Here is a 16760-nt window from a genome sequence, read left to right as displayed (position 1 = left end):
ATAACAAAATGTGAAGTGCCAGTTCTGGAAGTAACAAAAATGTCTTTTCTCCAACTTGAGCTGTAATAATCAGACTCAGATTTACTTTGGCTATCAGAAAAATGAATTTCTATTTCTCTTGCATTGAAATTAGGAAAGGATTAGACTTGGGAAAACTTGCTTTTCAAGTAAGATCAAATAAAAAAACCCCACATGTTCTCCACATGCCAAGTTCCTGAAATTGGAGATATTGGAAAATGATTGGAGAAAAAAAATGTAACTTAAGAATGCTATATTGGGACTCAAGGATATTGAATGAAATAAGAGAAGGTTACTCACCTTGTGCAGTAACTGAGGTTCTTCGAAATGTGTGTCCCTGTGGTTGCTCCACTTCAGGTGTCAGTGCATCCCGGTGCCACTGAGCGGAGATTTATAGTAGCAGTGTCCGCATGGGGCGTGCGTGCACACTATGCATCTCATACTTCTGTTGGTGCTGCGTCTGGTGCAAGCATCACCCAAGTCCTCCAGTTCCTTCTCTATCGCAGAGTCCCCACTGCGAACTCTGAAGTAGAGAGGAGGCGGGCAGGTAGTGGAGCACCCTCACGGACACGCATCTTGAAGAACCTCATGTACTGCACAGAGTGAGTAATCTTCTCTTCTTCTTCGAGTACTGTCCTTGTGGGTGCTCCACTTCAGGTGATTGTAGAGCAGTGTCCCTCAGAAGGCAGGAGGGACTTTGAGTTTGTTTGAGTCATGGAGGTGAGTACGGTTAGACTCACTATGGCATCAGCCCTGGAGTCATGAGTGATTGTATAGTACTCAGTAAATGTGTGGACGGAGGCCCAGGTGGCTGCCTTACAAATCTCTAGTATTGGAACATTGTGTAGAAACACTATTGAGGTTGAAACAGATTATGTAGAATACGCTCTAATGTATGGTAACACTGTTGAATGCATGTGGAGATCCATTTAGACCAGAGGTCTCAAACTCAAATGACCATGAGGGCCACATGAGGACTAGTGCATTTGCCTGAGGGCTGCATCACTGACACCCCCCATCGCTGCCCGTGGCCCCGCCCCCACTCCACCCCTTCCATGAGGCCCCGCCCCTACCCCGTCTCTTCACCTCCTCCTCTTCCAAGCGGTTTTAATAAAATATATACACTCAGTAAAGCCCCTCACTGCACTGGCTGCACCACCACTCCACCCCTGCTCTGCCTCTTCCAGGGGTGGCAGGTTTGTAGAAATTTTGGTGGTGCCTAGAACCTGCCCCCACGAAACTCCGCTAAGGCTCTGGGATGGAGTTTGGATGGGGGAGGGGGTCTGGGGTGCAGGTTCTGGGATGGAGTTTGGGTTCTGGGTGCAGGCTCCGGACTGGGACAGGGGGTGGGGGTGCACACTCTGGTATGGAGTTTGGGTGCTGGGTGCAGGCTCTGGGCTGGGGCAGGGGGTGCACACGCTGGGATGGAGTTTGGGGATAGGAGGAGGTGATGGGGTGAGGGGCTGGGGATGAGGGATTTGGGGCATTGGAGAGGCTCGTGGCATTGGAGAGGCTCAGGACTAGGGCAGAAGGGCAGGGGAAGGGCAGTCTGCCCTGGCCCTAGTGGAGTGGGGCACTAAGACCAGGCAGCAGTAGGTGATGCCGGAAGCTGGCAGAGCGGAGTGGAGCCAGTGTGAGCTGCAGGCTCCGGGAGGTGAGGGGGCAGCATGTGAGCCCGGGGGACACTCGGGTAGGTGTGTTGGGGCAGTAAGCGGGGCCGGGGGAGAGACCCTGCCCCAAACATTGGGGAGCAGCGTGCAGGGAGCTTAGTGGCCACATAAAATAACTCGGGGGGTGGGGTGGGGGTGAGGGAAGTTTGGCAGTGACAGGAAGTAACTGGGGGTGGGGGGGGTGCAGGAAGCATGGCGGGCCGCAGGGAAGAGCTCTGAGGGCTGCATGCAGCCCGTGTGTTTAAGACCCCTGATTTAGACAATCTCTGTGGATATTGCACACCCTTTCGAACGCTCAAAGTAGAAATGAAAATTCTAGGAGATTTCCAGAAAGGTTTGTCGCTTTTAAGGTAAAATGCTAGCGCACACCTAACATCCAATGTATGCAAGACGGCTTCTGTTGGAGTTCTGTGAGGCTTAGGATAGAACGTAGGAAGATGGATTGGTTGATTCATATAAAAGGCTGATATTACTTTCGGTAGGAATTTTAGGTGTGGACATAGTGTGACCTTGTCTTTGAAGAATATTGTATAAGGAGGATCGGCCATGAACGCCCCTATCTCACTCATCCATCTGGGAGAAGTAATAGCGATCAGAAAGGCCACTTTTATGGATAAATTCAGCAGGGAGCAGGTGGCTAACAATTTGAATGGTGGTCTGGGTGAGGCATTTCAACACCAGATTGAGGTCCCAGGCTGGGATAGGTTGGCGAACTTCTGGGTAAATGTTCTGGAGATCCATAAGGAAGCATTTCGTAGTTGGATGTGCAAAGATCAAGGTCCCGTCGATCACATGATGGAATGCAGTAATGGCTGCAAGATGGACTTTGATCGAGCTCATTGCTAAACCCGAGCATTTCAGCTCCCGCAAGTATTCCAGCAATAATGGTAGCGGTGCTGTGGAGGCCATCAAGTGTTTTTCTTGACACCAGGAGGAGAATCTCTTCCATTTTTGAAGGAAGTATTACACGTGGTCACCTTCCTGCTGTTTTGTAAGATGTGTTTAACTTGTTCTGAGCAGGCTAGTTCATCATAATGGAACTATACAGGGGCCAAGCTTGTAGGTGGAGTATTCCAGATTCGGGTGACGAGTGTGACGGTTATGCTAAGACAGCAGATCTGGACGACGAGGGAGAGCTTGCAGGGTGCATATCGCCATGCACATCAGGTAAGGGTACCATGGTTGTCTGGGCCAACTCAGGACTATGAGGATAAACTTGGCCCTGTCTGTTCATATCTTGTGTATCACGTGTGATATCAGTGGAATGGGTGGGAATGTGTATATGAGCTGTGCATCCCATTTGATGAGAAAGGCATCCCCCAGTCCCAGTCCTGCTCTCAAGTAGAGCTTTGCGCATCTGCGGTTCTTTGTGGATGTGAACAAGCTGATGAGGAGAATGCCCCACTGGTGGAAAATGGATAGCAAAACTCCTCCGTTCATCTCCCATTCGTGGTCTAGAGAGAAATACCTGCTGAGTGTGTCCACCATCACAATCTAACAGCCGGGCAGGTAGGAGGCTGAAATGTCTATGTTGTGGTGTTTGCACCAATTCCATAGTTTCATGGCTTCAGTGCATAGCGAGTGTGAATGGGTGCCTCCTTGGCGACTGATGTAAAACAAGCATGCAATGTTGTTGGTCATGATGTGAATGGATTTGTTCTTTATATGAGGTCGGAAGTGTCTGCAAGCATTGCAGCCCGCGCATAGTTCTAGTAGATTGATGTGTAACAGAGTCTCCACATGAGACCATCTGCCTTGAATCGTGTGCTGATGCATATGGGCACTCCAGGCTATCAGTAAAGCATCTGCGGTGATTACTATTGATGGGGGTTCCTGTTGGAACGGGATGCCCAGGCAAACATTTTCTGGTTTTGTCCATCAGTGCAGAGAGTCCAGGACATGGGGTGGTACTGTGAATCGTCTGTGCAGGCGGTGCTTGCTGGGTATGTTTACCGTGCTCAGCCAGCTCTGTAGGCTGCGCATATGTAGTCTTGTGTGTCACACCACGAACATCATGGCTGCCATGTGTCCTAGAAGTTGTAGGATAGTACGAGTCGGTATTTAGGGGCTGACTTGTACCTTTTAAGATAAGGTTTGTTAGGATTGTGAATCTGGTCAGGGGTAGGGACTCCTTGACTTCTGTGGCATCTAGATGTGCCCCAATAAAGTCCAGTTGTTGGACTGGGATTAGAATGGATTTTCATTTGATTATCTGTAATCTTAGATCCCTGAATAGTGTGAAAGTGGTTTGGACTGTGTCCATTGTTTCTTGTTGAGTTGGTCCTTTGATAAAACAATTGTCCAGGTATGGGAAGATCATTATTCCCTGTTTGCGTACATGTGCTACAACTACTGCTAGGGTTTTGGAGAAAACTTTTGGAGCAGTAGATAGGCTGAATGGTAGTACTCTGTACTGAAAGTGTTCGTGTCCTACTGTGAATCGCAGGTATTTTCTGAGAGCGAGATGAATGGTGATATGTAAATAAGCATCTTGGAGGTCAAGGGCTGAAAATCAGGCCCCCTGTTGCAGCGCTGGAAGAATCATGCCCAGTGTGACCATTTTGAACTTTTGGGAGTGTACGCTTTTGTTGAGCTTCCTTAGGTCTAAGATAGGTCTCCATCCCCCATTCTTCTTCTGGGTCAAGAAATAATGGGAGTAAATCCCTTCCCCCTGTATTGTGAAGGCACTTGTTCCACGGCACCTAGTTGTAGAAGAAAACTGACTTCTTTTCATAATAAGTGCTCATGAGAAGGGTCCGTGAAGAGGGACAGGGAGGGGAGGGCAGGTGGGTGGTCAGGGGGTGGTCAGGAGGTGAAGGGGATGGTATATCCTGAACAGATTATTTCTAAAACCCATTGGTCCGATGTTATCAAGGCCCAGATGTGATAGAAAGGGTGAAGGCAATGACCAAAACATGGAAACGGATTGGGCATAGGCACTGTCTGGTGAAGGAGGTTGTTCAAACCCTTGACCAAATCTTCAAAATTGTGGTTTAGGAGGAGTCATTTGGGAAGTCAGTGCTTGGGATTGAGGTGTTCTTTGTTCTTTAAGTGGTCTCTGGGTCTCTGGTAAGGCTGGTACTTTCTTCACTTTGCAGGTGGGGTATAAATCCCTAGGGTACACAGGGTTGGCTGAAAATCCTTCATTGAGTGGAGCACCTCATCAGTTTTCTTCAAGAAAAGCTTTTCTCGATCAAAGGGTAGATCTTCTACCTTTGTTTGCAGTTCTCTAGGGATGTCCAAGGCCTGCAGCCGGGATGCCTGGTGCATCACTATGGCCATGGCTGTGGTTCTGGCTGCCGTGGCTGCGATGTCTTGAGATGCTTGGAGGGCTGTTTTAGCTATGAGTTGACCCTCATTGATGATGGCCTGAAATTGTGACTGTTTCTCCTCGGGAAGCTCTGCTGTGAAAGAGCTACGTTTCCTATAGCTACTGTAATCAAATTTTGCCAAAAAGGCAGAATTGTAAGGTGCCTGAAGAATAAACTTTGCGGCTGAACAGATCAAGTCTCTTGTGTTCTTCATCCTGTGGTATTGACTTAAACTGGGTTTGTTTACCGCGTTGGTTCACGGCATCGACTACGAAAGAGTTGGGGGGCGGATGTGCAAAGATGAAGTCTTACCCTTTTGCGGGGACATAATACTTTCTGTCCTCCCTTTTGCATATTGGTGGGATTGAGGCTGGTGTCTGCCAGACTGTCTCTGCTGGTTCCAAGATGGCATCATTGATGGGGGGAGCGATATTGGAAGTAGATGATGGTTGTAATATTTGTACAAGCTTGTGCTGGTTCATCTGGCTTAGATCCTGTCTTAGAGTTATTGAAACTGTTTGAAATCATCCAGTGAAGTAGGTGGTGGTGGCATAATCGCCTCAACTGGGGAGGAGGAAGAATTGTGTGCAGGAGATGTAGCCTCCTGGTCTGTGTCCATTTCCGTGTCATTCCCAATGTCCTGAGCTTCCCTGGGCTGCGGGGTGGGAGATGCTGGGTTAGACCATAGTTTGCCTCTATGAGCCATGGGTGTCCTGGAGCATGGACCTTGGTAAGTTGCCCAGGATTCCCAATGTGCCCATTGCCTGGGGAAGGCCATTGGTGGGTAAATTCATGGCGGTCTGCACCATGGTTGAGCCATCTGGCTGTAACGATAACTTGGCCCCACATGGCTGCAAGGTGGTTGGTGTTCTTTCGGTGAGGAATGATACAGTGAGAAAGTGCCTTGTTCCTGCACCTTATCATCATTTTCACTAGACAAGTGTGCCATTTCATGAGAGCTGCTGGGATCTCCTCTATAGCCCATGGGGGAGCCCTTGGTACCGCGTATTGGGGAGTGTGGTGCTGATGATATCATCAAGTCTCTCTGGTGCAGCAGAGACTGTCGCTGCTGATGTCGGTACCATCAGTGCCACGGAGTCTGCTCTCGTCGGTGCCAGCACTGGTGCTGACCAATGCTGCATCTGTTTGGTTGGTGCAATTGGTGCCGACTTGGTTTTCTCCACTGGGGATGACTGTGCTGTCGGTGTTAGGGGTGGAGGCCATGGGTGGTAGGTAGGAGAGGCTGGGGGAGGCTGAGCCTCCCCAAAAATGCCAGGCGTGGCCCCACCCACACTCTGCTCCCCTGGCCCACTTCGGCAGTGCCACTGGGCTCCAGGGGCTGGGTCCACATCATCCACCTTCCCGGGGCTGTGGTGGTGCCGCACGCTGTCCCTCCCGGTGTGCTGGGGCTGGGGAGGCTGCAGTGACACCACTGCGCGCTCTCTCCCCCAGCACTCTGGGGTTGTGGGGAGCTGTAGCAGCACCACCGTGCTGGGGGATCTGCGGCAGTACCATGCACTCTCCCTCCTGGAGAAACTGAAACAAACAAACAAACAAAAACCAAACACATAGACACCATATGCAGGGCTTTATTAATATCCTGATTGTCAGAACAAGGTGAACTCAAACACAAAATTGGTAAGTAAGTAGCCAGTGCTATATTTGCAACCAACAGCACCTTCTGATAATTGCACTTCCAGAAGTCAAGAAAGCTGAAATGCTTTGACCAGGCTATACTTCTCCATCAGGGTTTGCAGACTGAATGGGACCTGTGCTTCTACATCACTTAGGTGCTTTTAAAAATCCCATCCTTCGGTGCCTAAAGGTGGGCTAAGGCATCACAAAAATTGTCTTGCGTGTATAAAAAATGTTTGCTACAACTTTGTTAATGTATTGAAAGTTTAAATAACTTAATTGTTAACACTGAAGCAATTTTGTTTTCAAATGACAGATTTTATACTACAGAGAAGTTTTTAATAAAAATACAATTTTAGTCCTGATGCTGAAAACACTTATGTATATGTTTAAGTTTAAGCACATGAATACTCCCACTGAAAACAATGGGACTATTCATATGAGAAAAGTTATATCCCCTGCTTAAGTGTTTGCAGGATCAGGGCCTTAATTTCAATTTTTTTTGGTTCCTTATGGCAGTTTTGTAAAATTCAAGTAACATGTCTACCACCCAGTAGTGGCATTTTAGGAAATCTAGTTTACTTCAAATTTTAAACTAAAATTGCAATACCATACATTTTCAAATTAGTTCTAAAAAGTCTAAACCTGATTTAAATCAATTATTTTATCTTAAAAAGCCCCATGACAAATGATTAAAAAAATAAAATAAATTGTTCTACCCTGCGTTGCACTTTTATAATGTATTTCATCTGAGACCATCAAGCTGCTTTACAAATATTAATTTACTAAGGCCCAGATTTGTAAAGGTAATTAGGCATTGTTCCACTCAGCATTTCAAGGTCTAATTCACTTAAGAGCCTAAGGGTATGTCTACACTGCAATGTAAGCCCAGGGCTAAGAGAACTCAAGTTAGCAGACCTTGGGTTTGTTGACCTAGGGCTTGAGCGTCTACACTCATCTGTAAACCCAGGTTAGGAACTGTTGAATCCTGGGTACCAAGCTGGGGCTCCAGTGCCTACACTGCACTGTGCAGCCCAAGTCCAACCAGCCCTATCCCAGACTTCCTAGAGCCCTCCCAAAATGTGGCCACTCTAGCCTTTTGTTCGTCATGCAGTGGGGGCGGAAACTTGGCTGTCCACCAAACTTGACTTTCTAGAGGAAAAAGAAAACCAGCCTATGAGAATTGGAATACTTTTGGCGGGCTCTCAGAGCACAAGTTCAGTGGGGCTGCATCTACACTGCAAAGCAATCGGGCTTGAACCCTGGATTCCAGCCTGACTCAGGCTTGGACCCACCATGCCCATTGGGTCCTGGGACCCTGGGTTAGCATGATTTGTGTGTAGACGGAAGCAGGGTTAGGCTTGAGCCTGATTCTGAATCCTGGGCTTACACTGCAGTGTAGACATGCCCTTAGTCATGTCTGAAAATAAGACTTAGGCTCCTAAGTCACTTGGTCCTAGAAATGCTAATGGAGCAATGTCTAAATAACTTTAAAATCTGGGCCTAATCCTCCCGTGAAGTAGTTTTTTTATTAGTTCTATTTTACAGATGGGATACCGTAGCAAAAGAGAAGTTATATGACTTGACCAGGTATATACAATGAATCAGCAACTGCTAATCACCCTATTTCTTAAACCAAAGATATTATGAAAAAAAAATCTGGTACTTGGTGACGCTCAAGAAAGTGGAATTAAGACAATTATTAATAAAATAATCTTGTTTACTTTCTTCTTTATTTTCAATATCTACTTCTTTAATAAATGTGTTCAGTTCATTACAGATTTTATGTTATGACTCCACCTTGTATCATTGCACATTCTGTTTACATACCTCATCGTCTATTACATTACTCATTAGCTGGAGTTCTCTGCAGTATTAAAGAAAGTTGCAGTAAAATTAATATATTGAAGTTCAAGTTTTAACTACATCAACCATGCATGTTTAAAAGCATGTTACAAAGTCAATTCAAACTCACATGCGATACTAAGGATTAATGCTCAGTCAACCTCTTTGCTAACTTCCCTCCCTTTTCCCTGACCTATTATATTGAAATTTTGATGAACAAAGCTGAAAATGTTTTCTATTAGCTGTAAAATAAAAGTTGGGAAAACTAGATCAAATCAAAGAATTGACTGTAGTGACAAGCCAAGGAGCATCACTCTGAAATTTCATTGTTGGCATTCATCATTCTATTTTTTCCACAAATGGACATCTAAATATAATCACCTTTAGGTAATGATACTGAAGGAAATGAAATAGAAGAGTTTTAGAAGCTGCTGCAGGCTCCGGAATTATGTAATAAGCTTTCTTTTTGTTTATTTGAACAATTATCATCAAATACTTTATAAGCGCTTGCATGTCAGAAACACTATATTAGAAAAGTCAATACAAGTATTAAAAAAACCAAAAAGTTAAATAATCTCTGAAACAGCTTTCACCCAGTGCAGATAAATAAACAAACAAACAATAGTGCTTCTGTGCTTTTACATTCCTACACATTCCAGGATTTTAAAGAGTATGTTGACACTGGGGGTGGAAACTGTAAATTCCAGCTTGAGGGGACATACCCACGCTAGCTGTGATCAAACTAGCAAGCTAAAAACAGTGGTGCGAGGGACTAGCCCCCCGAGTATGTATGCAGCCAACACACTAGGCACATACTTAGGGCAATCCCCCGCCTCGCCTCAAGCCACTGCAGCTATAATATTTTTAGCACATTATCTCAATCAGAGCTAACACAGGTACGTATTTAGGTCTGAAACAAGGTTCGAAGGGAGCAGCTGACAAAAGCCCAAAGGTAAGCACAAAAAGGTGACCTTAACCAGAGGGCTAGATGTTGGGGATGACATGGAAAATTACAATAGGGTCATAGGAATAACAAGAGGGATGTTAGTGGAGTAACCTGCTCAGCATCTTAAGAGGTCTATACACAGATGCAAGGAGTATAGGGAACAAACCGAAAGAACTAGAAGTATTAGTACATCAACTAAATTATGACTTAATTGGTGTTACAGATATCTGGTGGAATAAGTCTCATAACTGGAATATTGATAAAGAGGGGTATAGCTTGTTCAGGGAGGACAAGCAGGATAAGAAAGGGAGGAGGTGCTGCATCATACATCAAGAATACATACACTTGTTCTGATGTCCAGAAGGAGGTGAGAGGCAAACCAGTTAAGGTCTCTGGGTACACATATGGGGGTAAAAAATAGGGTTGACACCATGGTATGGGTCTACTACAGATCACCAAATCGCAAAGAGGGCTGATGAGGCATTTCTAGAACAAATAACAGAAATATCCAAACACAAGACTTGGTAGTAACAGGGTCTTTAATCACCCAGACACCCGTTGAAAAAGTAATACAGGAAAATACAAAATTTCCAATAAGTTCTTGGAATGTACTGGGAGCAACTTTTTGTTTCACAAAGTGGAGAAAGTAACCAGGATGGCTGCTTTACACTTGTATCTGACCAACAGGGAGGAACTGGTAACAAATCTGAGGGTGGAAGGCAATTTGGGTGTAAGGGTTAATTTCATAATTCTAAAGACAGGGAGGAGGGGAAGAAGCAGGATAAAGTCAAAGGACTTCAAAAAAGAAGACTTTAACAAACTTGGAGAACTGGTAGGTAAGGTCTCATGGAAAGAAAATCTAAGGGAAAAAGGAGTTAAGGAGACCTGGCAGTTTAACAAGGAGACAATATTAAAAGCACAACTGCAAACTATCCTGATGTGAAAGAATGAAAGAAAGAAGAGTAAGAGGCCAATTTGTCTTGATCAGGAGTATTTAAGTGATCTGAAAATCAAAAAGGAATCCTACAAAAAGTGGAAACATGGAAGATCTGCTATTGGGGAATACAAAAGAATAATATAAGCATGTGGGTGCAAAATCAGACAGGCTAAGGCACAAAATAAGTTACTTGTAGCAAGGGACATAAAATGTCACAAGAAGAGTTTATTTAAATATATTAGGAGCAAGAGAAAGATGAAAAAAAGTGGAAGAAGATGGAAGAGCTAAAAGCTGACATCAAGAAGGCTGAGATGTTTAATACCTATTTTGCTCCAGCCCTCACTAAAAAGATTATTTGTGACCAGATATCCAACACAATTAATATTAGCAACAAGAGGGAAGGAACAAAAGCCAACACGAAGTGGGTATTCACCCATGAGAGCGTATGCTCCAATACTTCTGTTAGTCTATAAGGTGCCACAGGACTCTTTATCGCCTTTTATTTAAATAGATTACTTGTATTCAAGTCAGCAGGGCCTGATGAAGTTCACACTTAGGGTACTTAAGGAATTAGCTGAAGCAATCTCAGAACCATTAGTGATTATCTTTGAAAATTCACAGAGGATAGATGAGGTCCCAGAAGACTGGAGAAGGGCAAACATAGTACCTATCTTTAAAAAGGGGAATGCAGATGTCCAGGGAATTATAGACTAGTCAGCCTAACTTCAATACCTGGAAAGATACTGGAATGAATTATTAAACAATCATCTTGTAAACACCTAGAGGATAACAGGGTGATAAGAAATAACTAGCATGGATTTGTCAAAAACAAATCATGTCAAACCAACCTAATATCTTCCTTTGACAAGGTTACTAGCCTAATGGATAGTGGAGAAGTAGTAAAGGTGATATTTCTTGATTTTACTAATGCTTTTGACCCAGTCCCACATGACATTCTCGTTAGCAAACTAGAGAAATGCAGTCTAGATGAAAATTACTATAAGGTGGGGGCACAACTGGTTGAAAGATGGTACTCAAAAAGCAGTTATCAATGGTTTGCTGTCAAACTGGGAGGGCATATCTAGCAGGGCATATTTTCATTATTGACTTGGTTAATGGAGTGAAGAGTTTGCTTATAAAATCTGAAGAGGACACTGAGCTGGGAGGACATGCAAGCACTCTGGAGGACAGGATCAGAATTCAAAATGACCTTGACAAATTAGAGAATTGGTCTGAATTCAACAAAATTAAATTCAATAAAGAGAAGTGCAAAGTATGACACTTAAGAAGGAGAAATCAAATGCACAACTACAAAACGAGGAATAACTGGTTAGGTGGTAGTACTGTTGAAAAGGATCTGGGGGTTATAGTGGATCACAAACTGAATATAAGTCAACAATGTGATGCAGATGCAAAAAAGGCTAATATTCTAGAGTGTTAACAGGAGTGTTGTATGCAACACATGGGATATAAATGTCTCACTCTATTTGGCATGGGTGAGGCCTCAGCTAGAGAACTGTGTGCAATTCTGGGTGCCACACTTTAGGAAAGATGTGGACAAACTGGAGAGAGTCTAGAGGAGCGCAACAAAAATTATAAAAGGTTTAGAAAATATGATGAAAAAATGGGTATGTTTAGTTTTGAGAAAAGAAGACTGCCAGGGGATCTGATAATAGTCTTCAAATATGTTAAGGGCTGTTATGAAGAGGATTGTGATCAGTTGTTCTCCATGTTCACTGACGGTTGAACAAGATGCAATGGGCTTAATCTGCAGCAAGGGAGATTCAGATTAGGTATTAGGGAAAACTTTCTAACTATAAGAATAGTTAAACTCTGGAATAGGCTTCCAAGGACAGTGGTGCAATCTCCATCATTGGAGGTTTTTAAGAACAGGTTGGACAAACACTTGTCGGGGTGGTCTAGGTTTACTTGGTCCTGCTTCAGCATGGGGGGCTGGATTTGATGACTTCTTGAGGTCCCTTCCAGCCCTACATTTCTCTGATTCTACTCTCAAGCTGGAATTTACATTCTTGGCGAGATTATGGTAGCTGCTGGTTTAATGAGTTTAATATAGCATTATTATTTATTTATTTATTAATTATAATTAAACATGCATATTGCAGAAGTGGCTGAAGGTTGGGGCTCCATCATGCTAGGCACTGTACTTCTACATGGAAAATGACTGCCCATACCTCAAATAATTTACAAACTGAAATACAAGAAATAACAGGTGGTTGAGACAAACAAACAAGTGGGGTGGGGGAACCAAGGTTATAAAAATAATAGCATGCACCTAATTCAGAGCCAATCAGGAACTGTAATCAGAATTCACCACTTGCCTTGCCATTATCACGTTGCAGTTTATTATATGCATTTTGTTCTTTTTTTTTTTTGCTGGCTGCTCTGTGATTCATGAACAGCATTTTCAGTGTCAATCAGCAGTTTATAAATCAGGTGTTAACAACAACAAAATTCATTTCCCCTTATAACTTTAACCTTGTATTTAGAAAGCCAAATATATAACTGTCATGTAAGAAATTTCCATCAACATATTTCCTCTGTAAGTAAACAACACAGAACAGCAAATTGTATTCTAATTAGATATAATCAATCATGGCCAGCAATAATACATTGACTGGTATATTTCCTTCTATTTTTAGAGTTGATTCAGCATATTAATTAGCTGCCTGAAGATTAATATTTATTTGTACTTACCTTGCACTTACCTTCCATCACTGAAGACATGTTAAGTCACTCTGGCTATAGCTACAATATGTTACTAAATAAGTCTTAAAACAGGGTTCACTGCTTGCCTTGGAAATACATTTTAATTTTCTAGTGATCTACAGCTTCCCCTTATTAGCTCAGACCAAAAAAATCCAACTTTTCCTTATTAGAGCTATTCATTAGGAGTTTGCAGGGTGCTAAGAGGAATGAACAAAGAGCAGCTCAGTTAGGGCTCTGTCATGCGGGAGGCTGAGTACCATTCATTCCAAATGACTTCAGAAGAAGTTGGAATAGAGTTCAATAGAATAGAGCTCAGCTCCTTGCAGGATCTAGCCCTTATGCTGTGTTTTACAGTAGTTTTAAGGCACAGTGCAAGTAGATTGGATTATAGTGCTATTGATGTTTCAAGGCTTTGTGCATATCAAGTCCCTGGCAATACAATGTTTACTTTGGACAAAAAGCTACATCAAACTTATTATTTTACTCATAACAAGTGAGTTGTTGATAAGGTGCAGTTAATGAGATTGGGCAAAGTAGGGATTTCCAAATAAGCACTAACTGTGATGGATCTCAGTTTGAAGTACATTGATGCCTTGTGTCTTCCTTAATGTGTATGCCTAAACTTCATTAACATTACTAGAATTTACTTGTATGCATCAAGTGACAAATTGGCCCTTCCACCTATAGTGTTTGCCTGAAAGTTTAGAATAATATACTGTATGGCTGAATGACAGTTAAATAAAAACATCACCAAATGAGGAAAGAGAATATTTCAGTTATGTCATACACAACTAGAATTAAACTTTGTGAACTGTTTATTTAGATTGATTGTGATACTGACAAAGGAAAAGTTAACTTTCTCCAATCATGATGCATGGTTGGAGGATTATATGTCACTTTAAATCCAATTTCATATAGCTAGCTTCATCTGAGTTTCACTGTAATTAAGAAAAAAAAAGCTCAACACAATTAAGATAAACACTAAATATATTGTTTCCCTACCTCTAGGACTGTTGAGTGAAGCTTCTGATGCCCTCCCACCATCTCCACAGTGACTCTGATCAAACGGAAGGCACTGTTCACCTGTCCCTGCCAGCACATCATAGTTCTTTGTCAAATCCTTTGTTTCACTGAGAGATTTCACTTTGTAGACTCTCCTGGTGTTGGTATCTGACAAGTAAAGGGATTCTGACACTGGGTCCACAGCCAGGTAGTACTTGTGAGCTGGACTTGTGCTAAGACAAAGAAGAGCAAAGTCACAAAATTAATTTGTTCATCTTTCTCCCTGTTTGTAGTATTTACTTTCAGTGGCATAAGCCGTACATTCAACTTGCATGAAGCAGCAGGGTGCACCATAGACTATTCCGGATGAGCACAAATATCCACTTCAGATTATTTTTAACCTTATTTAAGCATTAAGAAAGACCATGATGTGAAATGTGGTGCATTAATTCATTCCTAGTACATTTTCAGGAGCAAGGCGGAAGGCCAAGTACCATTAATGCAACTAGGCATGAATTAAAGCACCATAATTCATTAACTGGATTGCCTTACTGAAATTATGAAACATTATATTAAAATATTTATATATGCTAATTAAGTGATGAGGCTCAAATTCTAATTGGTGAACTGGGCTGCATCTCATTACCCAATCAGATTGTTTGTTTTCTCTCTAACTGCTTTATGATCCATGTCAGTTTGGAGCGAGGATGGCAAGTAGCGCAGACAATGGCCCTAATCCTGTTAAGGTTGCAGGCATCCTGCAAACACCAGCTAACACTGGTCCTGGTCACAAGAGAGATCAGTGTGGACAGGCTCTGAAGCCTAGGCAGAGGGTCACTGAAATCAAGGCGACTCAGTGCAGGCATGATTAGGACCATCGTTAGCCAACATCTGTAGAAGTTCCAAGCACTGCCAGAGACACATAATGGATTTTTTACCACCAGAAATGGTTTCCTAAGGTACTTCTGGGAAACAGACTGACTTATAACACAGCAATGCTCTCTTTGGAGGGAGAAGGTAATTTCTGTCTTTACAGAGTCAGAGAGTTTAAGGCTGGAAGGGACCATCAGATCATAGTTTGATCTCCTGCACCTCACGAGTCACAGAACCCCACCTAATTACCTGTATTGAGACCAATATCCTGTATCAGACTAAAGCAGCAGTTTTCAAACTTTTTTCATTTGTGGACCCCTAAAAAATTTCAAATGGGGGTGCGGACCCCTTTGGAAATCTTAGACATAGTCTGCAGACCTCCAGGGATCTGCAGACCACAGGTTGAAAACCACTGGACTAAAATATTACAGCTCTCAGGAGACTAAACTATTGTGTTCCACAGGCAGAGAACAAGGTCCCTGCAATGGCAGAGAATTGATTTGTTGACATATACCCAGATGATATTATGAAAGCAATCCATACTGCAGAGGAACGCAAAACTCCCCACAAGGTCATGACAATCTGACCTGGGGGAAAATTCCTTCCTGACCCTGAGCATGTGAGAAAGACCCACCAGTCAAGCATCTGAGAAGGAGAATTCTCTCTACTGCTTCCAATGTTTCTGGAACATGCCTCAAGGCCAGTCTGTGGTTTTCTGTTTCAATACACCATATTTAAATTTCTTACTGAAATACAGTCTTTGTTAAAATATTCAACTGTCATGAAGTTTAAAGAAACTGTGAAAAAAATCACACTTCTTTCAGAAAAATGTTTTAGTATTTTTGTTACAGTGAACACTTGACATTAATGTAATGGAAAGAGATGAGAGAAAAGATGTGTTACTCTATTTTTTTTCAGTCTGTTTCTGGTGCATTTGACAATGCTTTGTGTACAACCAGTTTCCCCTGTCTGTGTGGGTCTTACACAACGGGAAAGAGAAAAAAACAATATAAAGAAAATGTAATTTAAAAACACCACATTTGGCAGGTATTCCAGGGCACGTGTAGCGCCTGAAAGTACTTTTAATGTCCGCCTGCCCTTTTTTTGTATACTGATTAGATTTTAAGTTGAGGGAGTCACTTTAAATATGAAACCTTTGACTGACTGAGGGAGATAACTAGGTTTTATTGACCATTTATTAGATAGTCCTACATCACTGGGCAATGTTACAGATCAATGGAAAAGTACGTTATGAACTATATTGGTAATGGGTATGAACAGATATATATTCTTTGCTCCATTTCTTCTATTTTATTAGTCTATTTGGTGCTCTGTGTAACTTTGTACATCGCTGCAACTCCTCTAGTAGAGGGTCAGTTAGAATATCTTATTTCCACTGGTGAAAGATTATAAAAAGCCTGCGACATAAGTTTCATAGTTAGAGCCTGATCCTGAAAGGTGCTTAGAATCCTCAACTCCCACTGACATCCAAAGGAATCGAGTACTCAACACCTCACAGGATCAGGACATAAACCAGGCTAGTATAATCCTGATCATAAGCTTTTATGAAAAGGAGAAGGAGGCCTGGAGAGAAAGATACTGACAGACTGAATGGAAGGATGTGAGATATGGAGAAAGGACGGGGTGCTGAGAGAAGGGATTGGGGTGGAGGAAGAAGGATGAGTAAATGTGATTAATTGCTGAATTAAAGTTTGTCATTATTCTGAAGTTAATTAACATTTTGTAAGAAAGGCCATTTCTGGTATTTGCAGCTGAAGTTCAAAAGAGACCCGGTC

General features: G+C 42.8%; 1 protein-coding gene across 16 annotated transcripts in view; it reads right to left on the bottom strand.

Annotated features, from left to right (window-relative positions):
* Positions 1–16760, bottom strand: part of TENM1 (teneurin transmembrane protein 1) — a 697978-nt gene that overhangs the window by 72782 nt on the left and 608436 nt on the right. For all 16 annotated transcript variants that reach the window (XM_039487530.1, XM_039487526.1, XM_039487540.1 and 13 more), the window contains one exon: positions 14092–14324. In XM_039487530.1, the coding sequence (XP_039343464.1) occupies positions 14092–14324 (233 nt within the window). The remainder of the gene's footprint in view (positions 1–14091; positions 14325–16760) is intronic.

The sequence above is a fragment of the Mauremys reevesii genome, linkage group 9 (genome assembly GCF_016161935.1).
Source record: "Mauremys reevesii isolate NIE-2019 linkage group 9, ASM1616193v1, whole genome shotgun sequence".
Taxonomy (NCBI): domain Eukaryota; kingdom Metazoa; phylum Chordata; order Testudines; family Geoemydidae; genus Mauremys; species Mauremys reevesii.
The sequence above is the reverse complement of the archived record's forward strand: the minus strand, read 5'-3'. Positions and strand labels throughout refer to the sequence as shown.